Below are 18,182 nucleotides of genomic sequence, written 5' to 3' on the forward strand. Positions count from 1 at the left end.
ACGTGGGCAAGTGTTACCGCCTTTTCACACAAGGTGGTGGTGGACATGTATGATGACTGTGCTGCTGACTGTTTATCTAACAGCAATAACTTGCAGTTTCCCTCAAGGAGCTTCCTGGAACTAGTCCTTCTCCACGATGCCGACTTGGCACAATGCAATGAGAGAAGACTGTGTGGAACCGCATATGCAGCAGTCAGATGAATTCACATTGTTTGTGATGCCCTGCCAATCTAATCCAAAGATTTAGACAAGATATATTTTCCCTCTCATGTGAAAGGCTATAATGAAGCTTCAGATTGAGATTGATTGACAGCTCATTAGTGTCACTGTTTGCTGGATAGCTTGCAGAGAAAAGATAGCTTGACAACAATTCCTGCCAGTAATAAAGAGTGCTTCAACGTGGTCCTTCAACGTGGTCCTGCTGATCATTTTCACTCAACGTTTTTGAGTTCAAACAAAATTCAGTTGAGACATTATGAGTGAAAATTTGAACTCAAATGGCGATGATAATTGGTTTTGATGACTGCGGATAACAAGCAGAGTTTCTACAGCGAACATACAGACAGTTTTTTTTGCAGTGAATGGGCCTATCCTTTCTCATCCACTGCTTTGGCATGTCTTCATACATTCCCAGTAGCTTTAAACACAGTTAAAAGAGAATTGTGAAGCAAACAGCCTGTGAAGTACATGATAGGAGGTGCCAAAGCAGCTGGACTCTCTACTTAACAAGTTGGAAATCCAATTTGTGATTTTGAGGCGGTATACACAGTCATCAAGACCCCCAGAGATGGAGCCCAACATCGCCTTCTTTTCTACTTCTCAGAGAAAATATGATACGGCACAGATGCTGTCCTAATAGCAAAATATTGTAACATCAACTTTAAATTCCGCAGAGACAAATAAAAACTTTAAAAACAGTAAAATCATCAGTAGAATTTACATAGGCCTAAACCGCAGACGTGAACTTTGGAACTACCTAGAAAAGTTTTGAAACCCCTTCGCCATTCAGAATTACGGAAAGAGAGACTGATAATGCCTGTGTATTACCGGAACTGGCAAAAACTTATTTGACCGCTAAGAGAAAGACAAGCATCTATCTGAGTTATGGCTTCATCCCAGTTCTTCTCGCAGGACTGCGGCAGCAGCACGGTACATAACGCACAGCTCCACGGCGCTCCATGCAGGAGGGAATGCACAAGACACGGACGCCTGGCTGACTGACTCTAGGCAGGACTTGAACCTCACCAGTAAATGGCACTGCAGATAGAATATGGGATAACATACACCAGTTCCCAAAGGTTAAATCCATTACACTTTCAGCTGTAAAGTGCATTGGTCAGTCGCCAAACATGAACTTCAGTTAACATACAATGTTGTCTGTGGTTGGTTAGCATGAGCAACAATTTCATGGAATGTAGCATTGGGGGGGATAGAAAACAGGATAGAGGAAGAGGTGACGAGCGCACATTGACATTAGGCGCTCCGCAATGAACTGGCTGTGAATGAAGACCTAAAGGACCGAGCAAAGGTCTGATCCTTTTGTGATTGTGTGTCAGCTCCCATGCGTATAGAAGAGGAGTCTGTTACACCAGGTCATTAACAGGCTCCAACTCACCCAGAGACAAGTAGTAGAAGGGGAACACTGCAGCGTCTGTGGAGAACTGAGGCAGAACGTACAGTCCACCCGGCAACGAATTCCACATCAACTTGTTCCTGGATACGTGTGAATTTATTCTGTCTTGGATTAGCTGCAGAAAAAGAAACAACACAGAGAGAAGGAGAGAGGAGAAAGAAAGAGAGAGAGAGAAAGAGAGAAAGAGAGAGAAAGAGAGAGAGAGAGAGAGAGAGAGAGAGAGAGAGAGAGAGAGAGAGAGAGAGAGAGAGAGAGAGAGAGAGAGAGAGAGAGAGAGAGAGAGAAAGAGAGAGAGAGAGAAAGAGAGAGAAAGAGAGAGAGAGAGAGAGAGAGAGAGAGAGAGAGAGAGATGTTTAGTATTAAGAAGCTGCTTGCTCTGCGGGAGGCTGGGTCTGATGGACATGGCCATGTTGTCGAGCAGCGTCTCTGGCGCAGAATACGCCTCATACCCTCAGCCGGGACTGATTCCCACTCACCCAGGTACAACTGTTTCCCTGCATGTTGACTGTGGAGATTGGACCTGTATCTCCTCCCATGTCGCAATAGATGATAAGTATGATGACTGTGCTGCTGACAGTTTATCTGACAGCAACAACGTGCACAGTTTCTTAGTCTGTAAGGAGTTATTTGCATGCACTGGTCATGCTTTACACGAAGATCAGCCATGGGTCGCGATACTAGTTGTGTCAATGGAGACAAAACACAAAATAAAACGTTAATCAAAGTCATTCACATTAACAGTCATTTCATATCAGCCATATACTTTTGATTGCTCTTTCCAATGGACCCCCCCGACTCACTGCCTCTCCTGATATAGAAAGGCTACAGCTGCCAGAGACAGACCATATGTCTCCTCTCCTGCCTTTCCCTGGTGCTTTCTAGGCTGCTTCCACCATTTGTACTGTGGTTTCCTAATGAGGTTGTGAGATAGGCCTTAATAAGCACCCCCTGAGTTAAAGGAGGCGAGGGGTCGACTCCTCCATACCGCTGTTTACTCACTGCTAGGTGATGATCTTCATTTCTGTTGCTAAAGATACCTCCGCAGTACAAAGGCACCTTCTTTTCCAGTTGCTACAGTTTCCTCTGTCTGGTTTACACTTTCTCAAAATATATCTGAAAACTCCATTGACAGATTCAGGTCTGATAAACCTGGCTGAGGGAAGAGTAACGTCTGGCTGTTTGTAATGCGGCCTCCTCGGGGTGATTTGCATAACAGTTTACAGTCCATGTGGCAGTCCAGTACCAGGAACACTGACATGACAGATGCCTTTTGATCTATATGGAGAGTTAGCTGGCACTTCCTGCAAGCCTCACAACAGCACTGTGTGTGCCTGGGGATATTTAGGATGCCTCATTTCCCCCATTTTGTCAGTCGGCATGTAGCCCCAGCATTTAGCACTTCTGCACAATGGTAAATATGCATGGAAACGGGCCTAATTTTGTCCCTGTTGGATTTGGACTAGGCACCTGGTGGTGACCCAAACCCAATTCATCACAAAGTGCTGCTGTGGCTCCCTTTGAAGAACCATGACGGAATGCCTAAAATACACCCGACTCACTTCCTCTTTTCCCCTCCTTCTGTCATTGTGTCCTTTGATATGAAGTGGTGAATTGTCGGTATAGTACAAGGAATGGAGTAAAGACAGAGACTGGGGAAATGAAACACCGACACCTACCCAAAGAGAAGAATAAACAACAGGGACGAAGACATATAGGTGACAGGTTGGAGTGTCTGCTGAGTGAGTTCTAAATTAGGGCTTCCAACGCCATTATAACTAATAAGAGTAGTTTCTGAATGTGTAAGTGATACAGTAAATTGTGTAAGTAGGTTCATACACTGAGTATGCAAAACATTAGGAACACCTTCCTAATATTGAGTTGCACCCCCTTTTCCCTTCAGAACTGCCTCAATTCGTCGGGGCATGGACTCTACAAGGTGTCGAACATGTTCCACAGGGATGCTGGCCCATGTTGACTCCAATGCTTCCCACAGTTGTGTCAAGTTGGCTGGATGTCATTTTGGTGGTGGACCATTCTTGACACACACGGGAAACTGTTGAGGGTGAAAAACCCAGCAATGTTGCAGTTCTTGACAGAAACCGGTGAGCCTGGCACCTACTACCATACCCCGTTCAAAGACACGTAAATATTTTGTCTTGCCCCATTCACCCTCTGAATGGCACACATACACAATCCATGTCTCAATTGTTTCAAGGCTTAAAAATCCTTCTTTAACCTGTCTCCTCCCCATTATCTACACTGATTGAAATGGATATAAAAAGTGACATCAATAAGGGATCATAGCCTTCACCTGTATTCACCTGGTAAGTGTATGTCATGGAAAGAACAGGTGTTCCTAATGTTTGGTACACTCAGTATATTAAGAAAAACATAGAAAAAAATCAGACCAAAGTAAAACCATTCTCACCCAGAAGAAAAAGACAAAAGCTAAACAGTTGAGACAGTGGGGTGCACAGAGAGCCTATGAGAGTGTTTGGATGTTACCCTGCTCTGAACTGTACCTCTCATACCTGCAGGCCAAAACACTTCACGCCTGGGTTTCTTCTCCACACATCGTACATCTTATCAAACACATAATACCATCAAACAAAGAAAATGGGATTTCTGATTGTTCTAGGGGAAACATGATAATTATTTCAACTTTGCTCTGAGGGGACACTGTATTTGAGGGTGTGACAACAATAAATGGTAGCAGGATAACAAAAGGGGATGTTTTTTTAAGTAACCCCAGCTACCAGTCTACGTACTGTAGTCCCCACACATTTAAGTTGCCAGAGGAAACTGTTACACTGCAGACTCTTTTGATCATGGCAGGTTCTGACTAACTGTCTGTTCTGGGGAAGAGGCTGATGAAAACCCTTTGTGTCGGTTTCCCCCCAGAGACTGAGACAGAAGAGAGAGTATAGTGAAAACACTCCTAAAGTAAGAGCCAGACTGTCAGCAGTAAGAAAAAAACAAACCAGGGGAAATTAAGAACTTGGTTGGGGAACTCTGTTGTACAGCCACCATCAATTTATCCTGGCCACTTGTGCACATTATAGAAAAGTCTATCCGTTATCCTGGCTGCTGGCTGTCTGGCCTTGCAATCCTCCCAACCTGCTCCCACCCACTTCCGATTCACATGAACAGTTCTAGAAATGGGAGAGCTTACCTCTAATGTAGTTAATACTATTTTTGCTACCGAAGAAAAATACGCATCCCAGAGGAACTGAGTCTGCTGCCTGAGCGCCAATATTTTGTCATGGTCCACAGATCTGGTAATTGAAGAAACCTGGGGAAAAAAAAGGACAGAGTAAAACATTTAATGAGTGTGAGAGAGTCGGGGAACATGGGTTATTCTCTGGGCAGATGTGATTAGGTGAAATCCTCCTTCCCGAGGGAGGCCCATGGACACACTGACTCCTCCCCTGGGAGCCATAGAAACACTCTCTGTAGGATTCTAACCTTCCTTTAGTGGCTATTACTTGAGGGACCAATGACATCGTTAACGACGGTACTCAGCGGTCAAATTACACTGTCATTTGTGTGGCAGAGGACTAATGGAATTTGCTGCCATATCGTTCCAATTGAGGACTATTCTCTCCAGTGGTATCTCCAAGCATAGGCCAGACTGCTAGAGGGAAACGGAGGTGTTGGTATGTGCTGGTAAACCGGCCTTGTGTGAGAGAGGGTGAGCCCCTCAGCTAGGGATCATGTCCCTCCTGTGGCAAACACACAATGCTATCAAACCCTGCTAACTGACAGATAGCACTGCTCTGTCCTGTCACTTCTCATCTCTGAGTCTCCTCATCAATTATACAAACATTGAAACATACAATTGACAATGTGACACGTGGCAGGAGAGGGGGCAAGAGAGACAAATCAGCGTTGTCACAATGAACGTCACATTTCTTACCCCCAAATCACAAAGACAACCCCCCTCCACCTGAAGCCTGAAAACAATGTCTTTCTGAGCTGATGTTCGGCAGTGACAGTATTTCTAGTTTTAATACAGTCAGAGGCAGGACATAAATAACACCAATCTAATCACACAACCCTCTCTCCATTAGTGTTTATGTGTCTCCACTGTGGGGGAATATGCTACTCCACATGTTGTGCTGAGTTGTTGCGTGTCATTCTTCAACATAATTGAACGCAATGAGATTCCATTTTCACAGTAGGTGCAGCAACTTGATTGTCGTATAAAACCAAAACAGGGGATTGACTTAAAAACTCTCCTTCACTCTCATTTTGTCCCAACACACCACCACCACAGCAGTATGGTGTGGGAGCCATTTACAAACTCTGTGAATAAAGCCGGATGTACAGTGGGGTCCGGAATGACTTGGTTCCTTGTTAAAGATGAGCAAAAAAGACTGTATAAAATAATTAATAAAAATACTGAGCTATATTGTATGATCCAAAACAAGGAAAAAATATATTATTTTATACTAATACAATTGCTCAGAGAAAGAGATTCTGTTTAACAAGTAATTAAACAAATCTCATAGAGCTAAGGGTCAAAATGATTGGATCCCTTGTTTTCGATAGTCCAGCACCCTCCCCTTGCGAGGATAACTACACTGAGTCTATTTCTATAATGTTTTATCAGATTGGAGAGCACATTGGGAGGGATCTTAGACCATTCCTCCATACAGAATCTTTCCAGATCATTGATATCCTTCGTCTGTGAAAACCACAGGTTTTCAATTGGGTTCAAGACCAGAGACTAAGAGGGCCACTGCAAAATGTTGATTCTGTGGTAAATTAACAATTTCTTTGTGCTTGGGGTTATTGTCTTGCTGGAAGATCCACGTTTCAGCCTCCTGGCAGAGTCAACCAGGTTTTGGCTAAAATGTGCTGGTACCAAATACCAGCACAAGTTCATGATGCCGTTGACCTTAACAAGGGCCTCAGGACCAGTGGAAGCAAAATAGCCCCAGAACATCAAAGATCCACCACCGTATTTTACAGTAGGGATGAGGTATTTTCTGCATATGCACTGTTCTTTTGAAGGCGAAACCCACCATTGGAGTGCATGGCCAAAGAGCTTTATTTTCATGTCATCTGACCGCCTGGATTTGACTAAACGGCATTGGCACTTGGATTGGAACCGGTGTTATGGTGATTATGACATGAACATGGAGTTCTTTAGCCACGCACACCAATGGTGGGTTTCACCTTCGAAAGAACATATACAGAAAATCTCTCATTCCCATGACATCAAGTATCTGGAAAGATTATATATGGAGGAATGGTCTAATCTCAAAACATGATAGAAAAAGGCTCAGTGTCGTTATCCTCGCAAGGAGAGGGTGCTGGAGTATGGAAAACACAGAATCCAATCATTTTGACCCCTAACTTTTAGAGATTTTCTGTATCACTTGTTAAAGAAAATCTCTTGCTATGTATTAGTATAAAACAATATATTTCTTCAATAATTTTGAGCATACAATATACTGTAGCTCAGTATTGGTTTCATTTATTTTATATAGTATTTTCTGCCCATCTTTAGCACGGGATCCAATAATTCCGGACCCACTTTAAGTTATTATCTTGACCATCCTAACCATGTTTATATCTCTGTTTGTACATAGGAGTTTATCTTACATGCATATAAAGATCGCATTGGCTTATCTTACTTACAATGAATCCGGTGGAAGATTATCTATAGATAGATACATGTAAACCATCTCAATAGCCATTCATTTGTCATTTTTGGAGTGTAGAAAAGTTGCAGTGCCATTACAAAAGTTTCTGATTTGTTTTTAATCAAAACACAGTTAGCTGGTTCTTTTCCATAAACAACTCATGCAAATCTTCGTCGTAAGCAAGTTGGGTTTTAATAGGAAATTAGATTTAAATGGAAAATACATTTTCCCAGAGAAAACCACTGACATTTACATTGAACAATCTAAACACAAAATGGAACTACAAACCAGAAGTGTTTTGACCCTTCGAACTTCGACAACATTCCTCACCTTTTAGCATCCTTTCGTATCTAACTCCCACTCTGAATGCCTGAGGGCTCCATGGCTTTTCATCTGACGCCAGTGTGAATGCAGTTCTACACAACTTGTAAGGAAATCATTTAATTACATGTAACAATTATTTGTGCTTTTAAATGCACAAACACTGTCATTATTACTGTCAGTGTGTTTTTTTCTTTTTTTCCTTCTGAAGACAAAACGTCCATAGGTGCCTCATATCCTGTTACAGCATATCATACACATACACAACATGACCAAATGAATGTGGACACCTGCTTGTCGAACATCTCACTCCATGGGCATTAATATAGAGTTGGTCCCCCCCTTTGCTGCTATAACAGCCTCCCCTCTTCTAGATGTTGGAACCAAGGCCGTAATTATAATATACAGTGGGGCAAAAAGTATTTAGTCAGCCACCAATTGGGCAAGTTCTCCCACTTAAAAAGATGAGAGGCCTGTAATTTTCATCATAGGTACACTTCAACTATGACAGACAAAATGAGAAGAAAAAAATCCAGAAAATCACATTGTAGTATTTTTAATGAATTTATTTGCAAATTATGGTGGAAAATAAGTATTTGGTCAATAACAAAAGTTTATCTCAATACTTTGTTATATACCCTTTGCTGGCAATGACAGAGGTCAAACGTTTTCTGTAAGTCTTCACAAGGTTTTCACACACTGTTGCTGGTATTTTGGCCCATTCCTCCATGCAGTGATGTTTTGTGGCTGTTGCTGGACAACACGGACTTTCAACTCCCTCCAAAGATTTTCTATGGGGTTGAGATCTGGAGACTGGCTAGGCCACTCCAGGACCTTGAAATGCTTCTTACGAAGCCACTCCTTCGTTGCCGGGGCGGTGTGTTTGGGATCATTGTCATGCTGAAAAACCCAGCCACGTTTCATCTTCAATGCCCTTGCTGATGGAAGGAGGTTTCCACTCAATCTCACGATACATGGCCCCATTCATTCTTTCCTTTACACGGATCAGTCGTCCTGGTCCCTTTGCAGAAAAACAGCCTCAAAGCATGAGGTTTCCACCCCCATGCTTCACAGTAGGTATGGTGTTCTTTGGATGCAACTCAGCATTCTTTGTCCTCCAAACACGACGAGTTGAGTTTTTACCAACAAGTTATATTTTGGTTTCATCTGACCATTTGACATTCTCCCAATCTTCTTCTGGATCATCCAAATGCTCTCTAGCAAACTTCAGACGGGCCTGGACATGTACTGGCTTAAGCAGGGGGACACGTCTGGCACTGCAGGATTTGAGTCCCTGGCGGCGTAGTGTGTTACTGATGGTAGGCTTTGTTACTTTGGTCCCAGCTCTACTTTGCTCACCGTTCTTGTGATCATTTTGACACCACGGGGTGAGATCTTGCGTGGAGCCCCAGATCGAGGGAGATTATCAGTGGTCTTGTATGTCTTCCATTTCCTAATAATTGCTCCCACAGTTGATTTCTTCAAACCAAGCTGCTTACCAGGTCTACAATTTTGTTTCTGGTGTCCTTTGACAGCTCTTTGGTCTTGGCCATAGTGGAGTTTAGAGTGTGACTGTTTGAGGTTGTGGACAGGTGTCTTTTATACTGATAACAAGTTCAAACAGGTGCCATTAATACAGGTAACGAGTGGAGGACAGAGGAGCCTCTTAAAGAAGAAGTTACAGGTCTGTGAGAGCCAGAAATCTTGCTTGGTTCTAGTATTACAGAATAGGGCCTTCCTGTTGCCACAAAATTGGAAGCACAGAATCGTCTACAATATTATTGTATGCTTTAGCCCAAACCATGAAAAACAGCCCCAGACCATTATTCCTCGTCCACCAAACTTAACAGTTGGCACTATGCATTGGGGGAAGGTAGCATTCTGCTGGCATCTGCCAAACCCAGATTCATCTGTCGGACTGCCAGATGGTGAAGCATGATTCATCACTCCAGAGAACGCGTTTCCACTGGTCCAGAGTTGAATTGCGGCTAGGATTATACCACTCCAGCCGATGCTTGGCATTGCGCATGGTGATTTTAGACTTGTGTGCGGCTGCTCGGCCATGGAAACCCATTTCATGAAGCTCCCATAAACAGTTAATGTGCTGATGTTGCTTCCAGAGGCAGTTTGGAACTCTGTAGTGAGTGTTGCAACAGAGGACAGATGATTTTTACGCGTTACGCGCTTCAGCACCCAGCGGTCCCGTTCTGTGAGCTTGTGTGGCCTACCACCTCACGGCTGAGCTGCTGTTGCTCCTAGATGTTTCCAATTCACAATAACAGCACTTACAGTTGACTGGGGCAGCTCTAGCAGGGCAGAAACCTAACGAACTGACTTGTTGGAAAGGTGGCATCCTATGACGGTGCCATGTTGAAGGTCCCTGAGCTCTTCAGTGTGGCCATTCTACTGCCAATGTTTAGCTATGGAGATTGCATGGCTGTCAGTGGCGTGTATTCATAAATTCCAAGGGAAGCCAGGCTTCCCCAAAAAATAGACAAATAAAAAAAATGGAAATCTATCTTTTGTCTCTCTGTGTTTCATAATCTTCCTTCAATTAGCGCGACGCACAATTGGACCAGCGTGGTCCGTGTTTGGCCGGGGTAGACCGTCATTGTAAATAAGAATTTGTTCTTAACTGACTTGCCTTGTTAAATAAAGGTAACATTTTTTGCAAGACGCTGAATGTATCTCACAGGAGAAAGCATTCAGGCTTTCGAAACAGCGCCCCTCTGTCTCTCGACGTGTAGGCCATCAATCTGATACTGTCTGGTTCAAACGAGTATGACATTGATGCCGCCCTTAGCATTGGAGGCAAGGGAAGCCAGCAAGCATCTGGCCTCCTTTGACAAAAACATTTTTGAAAATGTTTTGCCAATCAGCATTGAGCTCAACTGTGAATGGTCCTGGCACACACCAAAAAAAGTGCCAAGGGAAGCCAGCTTGGATTTGGCGTCACTCCTATCAAATCCCATTGAGAGCATACGTCATTGACAGAAAAACTAGAACTGTTGCATCTCGTTGTGTTGTTGTCCTCTGGTGGCTAGCTAGCTAGCTAAAATTGTCCCTTTCCTAAATTAGCTATGGATGGAGATAGGGATTTGGACTTGTGGTTTTACTTAATTCTTTGTACTGGCCTATGATTATAACAGCAATTCCGATCAAACCATTAATTAATTAACTGTTGTGCCCCTGGCCTGAGAGAATGGAAGTTCAATATGTAGCTAGATGTAGAAGGTTAATGTTAACTAGCTAACATTGCCCATTAATGAAAGTTAGGCTAGTGAGCAAACATTTTAGCCAGGTAGCCTAGGACAACAAAAAATAAAAGCATGACAGAGTGATACCATCAACATGAAAGAGAGGAGGATGAAATTGTCGTTTCTCTACGAGTAGGGTGAGTCAACATGTTTTTCTACTTGCACGATCGCGCACACACAAGTTGATTGGACTAAATTGTTTTTGGTATTTTTTTATATCTTATAGGTATAGTTGTAATGGTGCTGGAATAGTGGAGGCAGCTCCTGTTTTCTTTGTGACTTGTGGCAACTCTCTGTGGTTTTAAATCCATAGTTGTTTAGTGATCTGAAAATGTCAGAAACATTCACTTGCTTGACCATGCTGTAGATCTGTTACATGCTATATGCTTTGTGGACTTCACTGGGCAGGGGTTGCTATCCGGTTTTGTGATAAAACAAAGATGTTGTTGAATTCTGCTACGGTTTTCTTATTGTCTCGGCCTTTAGGCCTATATATCACGGTCGCAAGGCATATGAATTAACAGGTTATGGAGCAAACAAAATGCAACAAATCACAATGCAAGTGATTTTACCCACGCTCCGCTACTGATGGCTGTGTGCTCGATTTTATACACCTGTCAGCGACGGGTGTGGCTGAAATAGCTGAATCCATTGATTTGAAGAGGTGTCCACATACTTTTGTATATATAGCGTATCTGACAACAATTAGCATGCTTTTAGGACGGGGACTTTGTAACGAGAGGGTGGAGAGGGAGAGAAAAAACATTTGCTTCTCTGAATGTCTTCCATTCAACAGCGTATAGTCACAAATAATTACAGGACTTGCAATAAAACCCATTTACGACTTTTAACAGGCTGCTCTTGCATTGTGTGGTCTCAATAGTGCAATTGATTGTAAATCTAATTCCAATCCAATCTTTGTGTGAATCAGTAGTATGAGAAATATGTGTCAAGTTTCTGTAATGTGTCAGAGCAGCTCCTTTACGGAAACCGGCTAATTAATTGTGCTGATTTCATAAGTGGGGGTAGAGCTGACAAGAAGGGGAATGGTACCTTCAAGCTAAATCCTGTCATTATATCTCGGGACACACATCCTTTCCTCATTCTCTTCACTTTCATGTCCACATGACATTTTGGCTGTCGTATTTCAAACCCCTCTCTTTCTCACCACATTAATAACCGGCAAGCTCAGAGTCATGAAAGGGCAGATCGGTAGCAGCTACTAATAGATGCAGTAATGAAATAACCTAAAATATCATACACCTTCCATGACATAATTAATGGGAGAGTTTATTGATACAGGGGACGTGGCTACGGGAGACAGGCAGGGGCGCGGTAGGTTAATATATGAAGGTACCCTGGCATTTTATTCCACCCCTCTGCAAACAAGCGCCTCTGAAACCGTGGGTGTGGCTGCCCCCTCCCCCCAAAAGTTACTATATCGCATTTGCAAAGAATTATGAATATATTCATTTGGAGAGAGAGGTAAACGTTATCCACCACAGTGGTCCTTACTAAAAGCACAAAGTGAGTTGTGAGGCCCTTGTGTTCTAGCCTAAGGGGCAGTATGATAGCGGTGAAAAGAGAGAGAGCGAGAGAGAGAGATCAGTGTCATAGGGAGGATGTCTCCATCAGTAAGCTACCTGCAGTAGGAGCCTCTCGTCCCCGATGACAGCTGCTTTGCTCCAGTCGATGATCTCAGAGAAAGGCAGCTCCCAGCCGTTGCTCAGTATGACAGGGATACAGGCAGCCTGGGGGGGGGGAGAGGGGGTGAAGGATGGGGAGGAGGGGGGTAGCCCAGGCAGAGGAGGCACAGAAAGGGTCAGATATACACAGACACCTTTATTATGGTTAGCTCTCTACACTTCTACAGGACTGAAGAAGAAATAGGCGAGGTTATCCAAGAGCTAGTCTTACTTTACACACTCCTCTGGTATGTTGTGGGATTTCTCTCTGGGAAAGTGAAGTGTCAGATTCCTCTGCACTCATGTCTACAAACAGGTTCATCTGAACGCCTTTCACACAGAGTAAAAGGTGGACTATTAGTCACACAATGGTAGGGCGTATTGTATAAAGTTTTTTAGTTTAAGCCATTGGTTCTTATCAATATTGCAGAGAATGAGTCACTAGCAACACAAACAAATATGAGAACAATTACACAATACTATTTTGAGTTTTGTTTTCTTTGTCTGTTGAACATACTTCATCAAGCCTGTTTTAATATTCAGGAATACATATGGTCTTCCTCAAAGCAGCACCTTTATAATGAAATGGAAATGAGAGATGGTTTAATCCGTAAACTTCTTTACACAATTTAACTCAAGGAAACACCACAGCAACACATAAACCAGTTAATCACTTAAAGCCAGGCTTTTACAGGGATCAAATTCTCTACAGAGCTACATTTACAAAGGATTCACTATTAATGGATGTTCAGAGGTGAGAAAAGCGAAGTGGCAACCATTTTTAGGGAGACTCAACTGGGTGCGCTAGCACTTACGGAGAAATTAATATGGCCTACTTCATTAGAATCCCTTTAAATTTCCAACCAAGGCTGCGTACTGAACCAAGCATTTTCAACTGAGACTTGGATCTCCATCATTAAAAGTTTGACACTCATTTGGGGCTTAAGGAGACTCTGAGAAAGGCCAAGTCCATGATTGGAGGCCTGTCTGTCTGTTTAAATCCCCTTTGCTCTTTAGTCATGGAGGGCTGTTATGTAGAGGGGGGAAGGGAAAGACAGAGGTTTGGTTTGGCTGCAGACCACGCGTTTCCCTCCAACAACACAGCCTGGCTCAGCTTCGTGGCCTCGTCTCCTTCTCCCCTCCCATTCTCCTCCCCCCTTCCCCTTTCTTCCTCCTCCTCCTCCTCCTACTCCACCTCCTCTTCTCTCCTGTGTTGTTGGAGGGAAACACGTTGTCTGCAGCCAAACCAAACCTCTGTCTTTCCCTTCCACCATCTACATAACAGCCCTCCTTTGAGCCTCGCTTGACAGATAGAGATGACGAATAGATGACGAATAGGAGAGAGCTCCCTCACACAATATGAAAGCTCAATCTGTGTCATGTCTAAAAACCTGTTTGATGTTCCTGTTTCAAAGTGTCCCCTCTGAAATCTGGGTGCGGAATGGAACTGCCTCACCCTTAAAAGGCAGCACAGAACGCACCATTTTGGGAGCCGCAAATCCGACTAGCTCTCAGTCGGCACTGAGATGATTATTTCCACATTTGAATTGTTACCTACAGTGTGTCTGCCTAACTGCTGCACTGACCCCTTGTAGAGAGTGGGGTAGAAATGACTAGGCTGCTTCCTTCATTCTTTACTTTGTACCCAGGCCTCAGTGTATCTGGATGTGATAACACTATACTTTCTTATTAGATTCCACATTTGAGTATACAGTAGACAACATTAAGGACACCTTCCTAATATTCCAAGTTGGCTGGATGTCCGTTGGGTGGTGGACCATTCTTTACATTTTTTGTCTTGTCCATTCCCCTTCTGAATGACACACTTACACAATTCATGTCTCAATTGTCTCAAGGATTCAAAATCCTTATTTAACCTGTCTCCTCCCCTTCACCTACACTGATTGAAGTGGATTTAACAAGTGACATCAATAAGGGATCATAGCTTTCACCTGGATTCACCTGGTCAGTCTATGTCATGGAAAGAGCAGGTTTACTTCATGTGTTGTATACTCAGTGTATATAGACACATGCTTATCCATAATGGGATGGTTCAAAGTCATAAACAATCCTAAAATACTTCTATAGAGGCTTCTGTCAGTCCAAATAAACATGCCAGAGATGAGAAGACCAGGTGTTAATGGAAGTGGGAGGTGTTGGAAGAGATAAAAATAGGGCTACTCTGTTATCTACAGCACAGAAATCGTCTGCGGCTGTTTTTGAAAAGATGACAGGTTGTCAATACCAATAATCCAAGCATCAGGCCTGGCAGCCTGCAGGACCTGCACAACTCCCAGGCTCCAATCGCGGCTGCTGTGCCGACGACTAGCATCCGTTACCAAGGAAACCACTTGGAGACTCAGAGGGACAGGGTTTTGACGGGGAAACGACAAACTACGTACCTGGAGGGCCTCAAGAAAGCGAAAGGAACCCAGCCTGCGACCGCGGGGCACCAGACAGAAGCTTGAGTTGTGGAGCAGCTCCTGGTAGTCGAACCTAGAGACAGACAGAAATAAACTTTGTCAGACTCATGGAGACATCACACGAGCTAAGATCGACTCCTTTGAGGTCCAAAGGACGAAAATGTTCAAAAACCCCTGTCAGTGAGTTTTGTGGAACAAGTAGAGAGAACATTTACAACAGAAAGAGACAGGCTAGTTTACAGTAAATGTGTCCTTAGATGAAATGCATGCAAACAACAATTACAGCATTAAAAACAGTGGAACCATCTTCCCTCTTGTGGTGTCAGAATTTGGGGTGAGCTGTTGTAACTTCAAGGGATATGTTCTGTGTTGGACTGTGATGTTATGCCTTTCAATAGACTCCTGGTATGTCTGCACCCTAAGACAAGGCCATTCTGTTCCGGAATGGTTGCTTGTATAGAATAACGGTTGTGTAAACAATGTGATTGTATTATCACCTCCCACTATATAAGGGACATATAATCATTCATGTAACCACACCATTCATGTAACCATTCATTCTGAGTTCTTTCCTCTGAAATCTGAGGTAGATCTCCCCTGCAGCTGATTGCTATTGATAATGCATCCACCCAGGTGAGTCCTGTTTGGGCACATATTCTTGACAGTTTATTTGTCAGAACACCATTATAGCATTCTACAAGTCCATAACTTCCCGGGTGAAGCAGTACATGTAAATTCCTCTTAACGTGCAGCATGTCACACAGTTCTGTCATTATCATTGAGGTGAAATACGTGACTCGTTTCAGGAAACTAGGCGTATGTCGCTCCTCACTAGTTCACAGGAGCAGCATTGGAATGTGAACATGTATTTTTTATCAAAATGTGTTATTTGGCAGAAATGCTTTCTGGAACATGTGAGCTTTCATGTGCCTTAATAACAAACTTGTATTCCATCTATAAATATGAATAAAAGTGTTAAATTACGAGCCTAGTTGGTTTAGCCATGGAAAAAGGCAGGAACCTTCCCGCTAGCCATGATTGCCTGAGATAATGGATGGGCTGGAAATGCTGGGAGATGCGTTTGGATTGGTCTGCCATGTCTTCTGTCTATAACGTGAGTTGTTCAGTATGTGTTGGCAGTCCTTTCTACTGCGCCATTTTTGAAACATAACGTTAGCCCTCGAGAACTACAAAAGTTTTGCTACTTTTCTCAACAACATTGATGTCCTGAATTTAGCAGGAGCTATCGACAGTTCAGTTGGAAAAAGTGATGGGCTACTTTCTGTACACACCAAGGTCAGTGTGAACTGTAGTGACTTGACACAACGCTGACCAAACAAAATTAAGTTAAATGGTTCCAGTCTGCCGTGACGCGTTCATCAATATATACGGTTAAGAGTCTAGCTACATTCTCAGATATTATAAGTTTCTAATTCTGTCAGAATGTAGTTTTTATTGCAAGCTAAAGTGTACTGTTACTTAGCGAGCAAATGTTAGCTTGCTGGCTCGCTAGCTAACGTTACATGTATGATCTATTATTCAAATCAGAAATCCATTTGCATTGCTAGTTATAGCCTAATGTTAGCTAGCTAACGTTACATGTATGATCTATTATTCAAATCAGAAATCCATTTGCATTGCTAGTTATAGCCTAATGTTAGCTAGCTAACGTTGAACCTAGTTTGTTAGCTTTAGCTACCTGCAGATTAATTCTACAGCTATGACAATGTTTGTATTGGTAGTAGTATGAGTTGGGATTATGACGGTTCATTGTTCAACAAGATCGCTACATGTCTAAACAAATGATTCCACTTCTGCCGGATTATTACATGACCCATCAAATTAGACAAGTGTGTCTGGGGGTGATTACGGCCTTCTATTGTATTTCATGAACATGTGTACATGTCTAGACAATAGTGACCCATAGTGACGTAGCTAGACGTGGCTGCGGGGAGGTTATAGCATTTCCTTCACATGACCCATCAATTTAGACAAGTGTCAAGTAAGCGTTATCTAATAATGATAAAGTATTTATTAAATATTTTTATCTGGACACTTTCTGTTTTTGATATTGCTACTATGCAAGTAACCACTTCATTGTACCGTTTACACCTTCTATATTCTGTGCATGTGACAAATAAACATGGCCTCACATGTGAATCCTTAAAGAGATGGGTGGGGCTAATGCTTTAGAGGATGTGAATGATGCTGAATGGGTCTAGACAAAGAAGAGATCTCCAGTAGGTGTACCAAAAAAATTCAAGGGCCATTTCCTCAAAAGTTTATCAAGTTTCAAAGCAGAATTACTTTCCCATTGTTCCTCAACCAAAGTGTATGATACACCATTATCTAGCTCTGAGTTTCTACTTTTATCCAATGTAAAAAAACACAATTTCAAATGTTGCTACATAAGACCGAATCAAGGCCACATGTATCCAAGGCCTTATCGCTATCTACACTTTGTGGTGCACAGAATCATGGAACAATGTCTTGTAACAGGCACTTACCTCCAGTCTTTGCTTCCTCATTTGATGTGAGGTAGGCTTCAATACATTTGGAGTAACTGTCAACCATTACCAACATATCTTTTTTCATTTTACAGACAGGTGAACAAAATGAATTTGCATATTAAAGGGCCCCAGGGGACTGGTAGGCTTGACAAAGAGGTCGGTACTTGCTTCCCTGCGTTGTATTCTTGACAAATTAGACATTGGGCACAGATTTGGGTGTGTACTATTCTTTTCTACAATGATTTACCTCTCCCCCTCCGGACACATGACTCACACCTTGATTCATGTGTCCCAAAAAAAAACAACACTGCCGGTTGAATAAAAATAAACTGTTTTAACTTCTCAAGGGACATGTTCTGTGTTGGACTGTGATGTTTTTACCTTTCATAGACTCCGGTTATGTCTGCACCCTAACACAAAGCCATTGTGTTCCCAGAACTGTTGCTGGTATTAAATAACTATTGTGTTAACAATATGATTGTATTATCCCCTCCCACTATATAAGGGACATGCAACCATTCACTCTGAGTTCTTCCCTGTGAAATCAGAGGTAGATCTCCCCTGCAGCGGCTTTTATTAAAGCTTATTCTATTATACAATTAAATAGTCTCTGCCTTCACCTTTGGACCTAATTTTCAACAACAACCTGAAGCTAGGACAGCAGAGTTTCTGCCCATCTTCCGAAAGCACCCGAAACTCTAC

The 18,182-nt window shown here is 42.8% G+C and overlaps 1 protein-coding gene across 1 annotated transcript in view; it reads right to left on the minus strand.

The window, feature by feature from the left end:
* LOC110522229 (exostosin-1) overlaps positions 1-18,182 on the minus strand; it is a 256,334-nt gene that overhangs the window by 29,140 nt on the left and 209,012 nt on the right. The window contains exons 3-6 of the mRNA XM_021600447.3: positions 14,950-15,043; positions 12,506-12,613; positions 4,806-4,925; positions 1,616-1,748 (exon numbers count right to left, since the gene is read on the minus strand). Of these exons, the coding sequence (XP_021456122.2) occupies positions 1,616-1,748; positions 4,806-4,925; positions 12,506-12,613; positions 14,950-15,043 (455 nt within the window). The remainder of the gene's footprint in view (positions 1-1,615; positions 1,749-4,805; positions 4,926-12,505; positions 12,614-14,949; positions 15,044-18,182) is intronic.

This window comes from Oncorhynchus mykiss, chromosome 4, assembly GCF_057628025.1.
Source record: "Oncorhynchus mykiss isolate SJ-2025 chromosome 4, ASM5762802v1, whole genome shotgun sequence".
Lineage (NCBI taxonomy): Eukaryota > Metazoa > Chordata > Actinopteri > Salmoniformes > Salmonidae > Oncorhynchus > Oncorhynchus mykiss.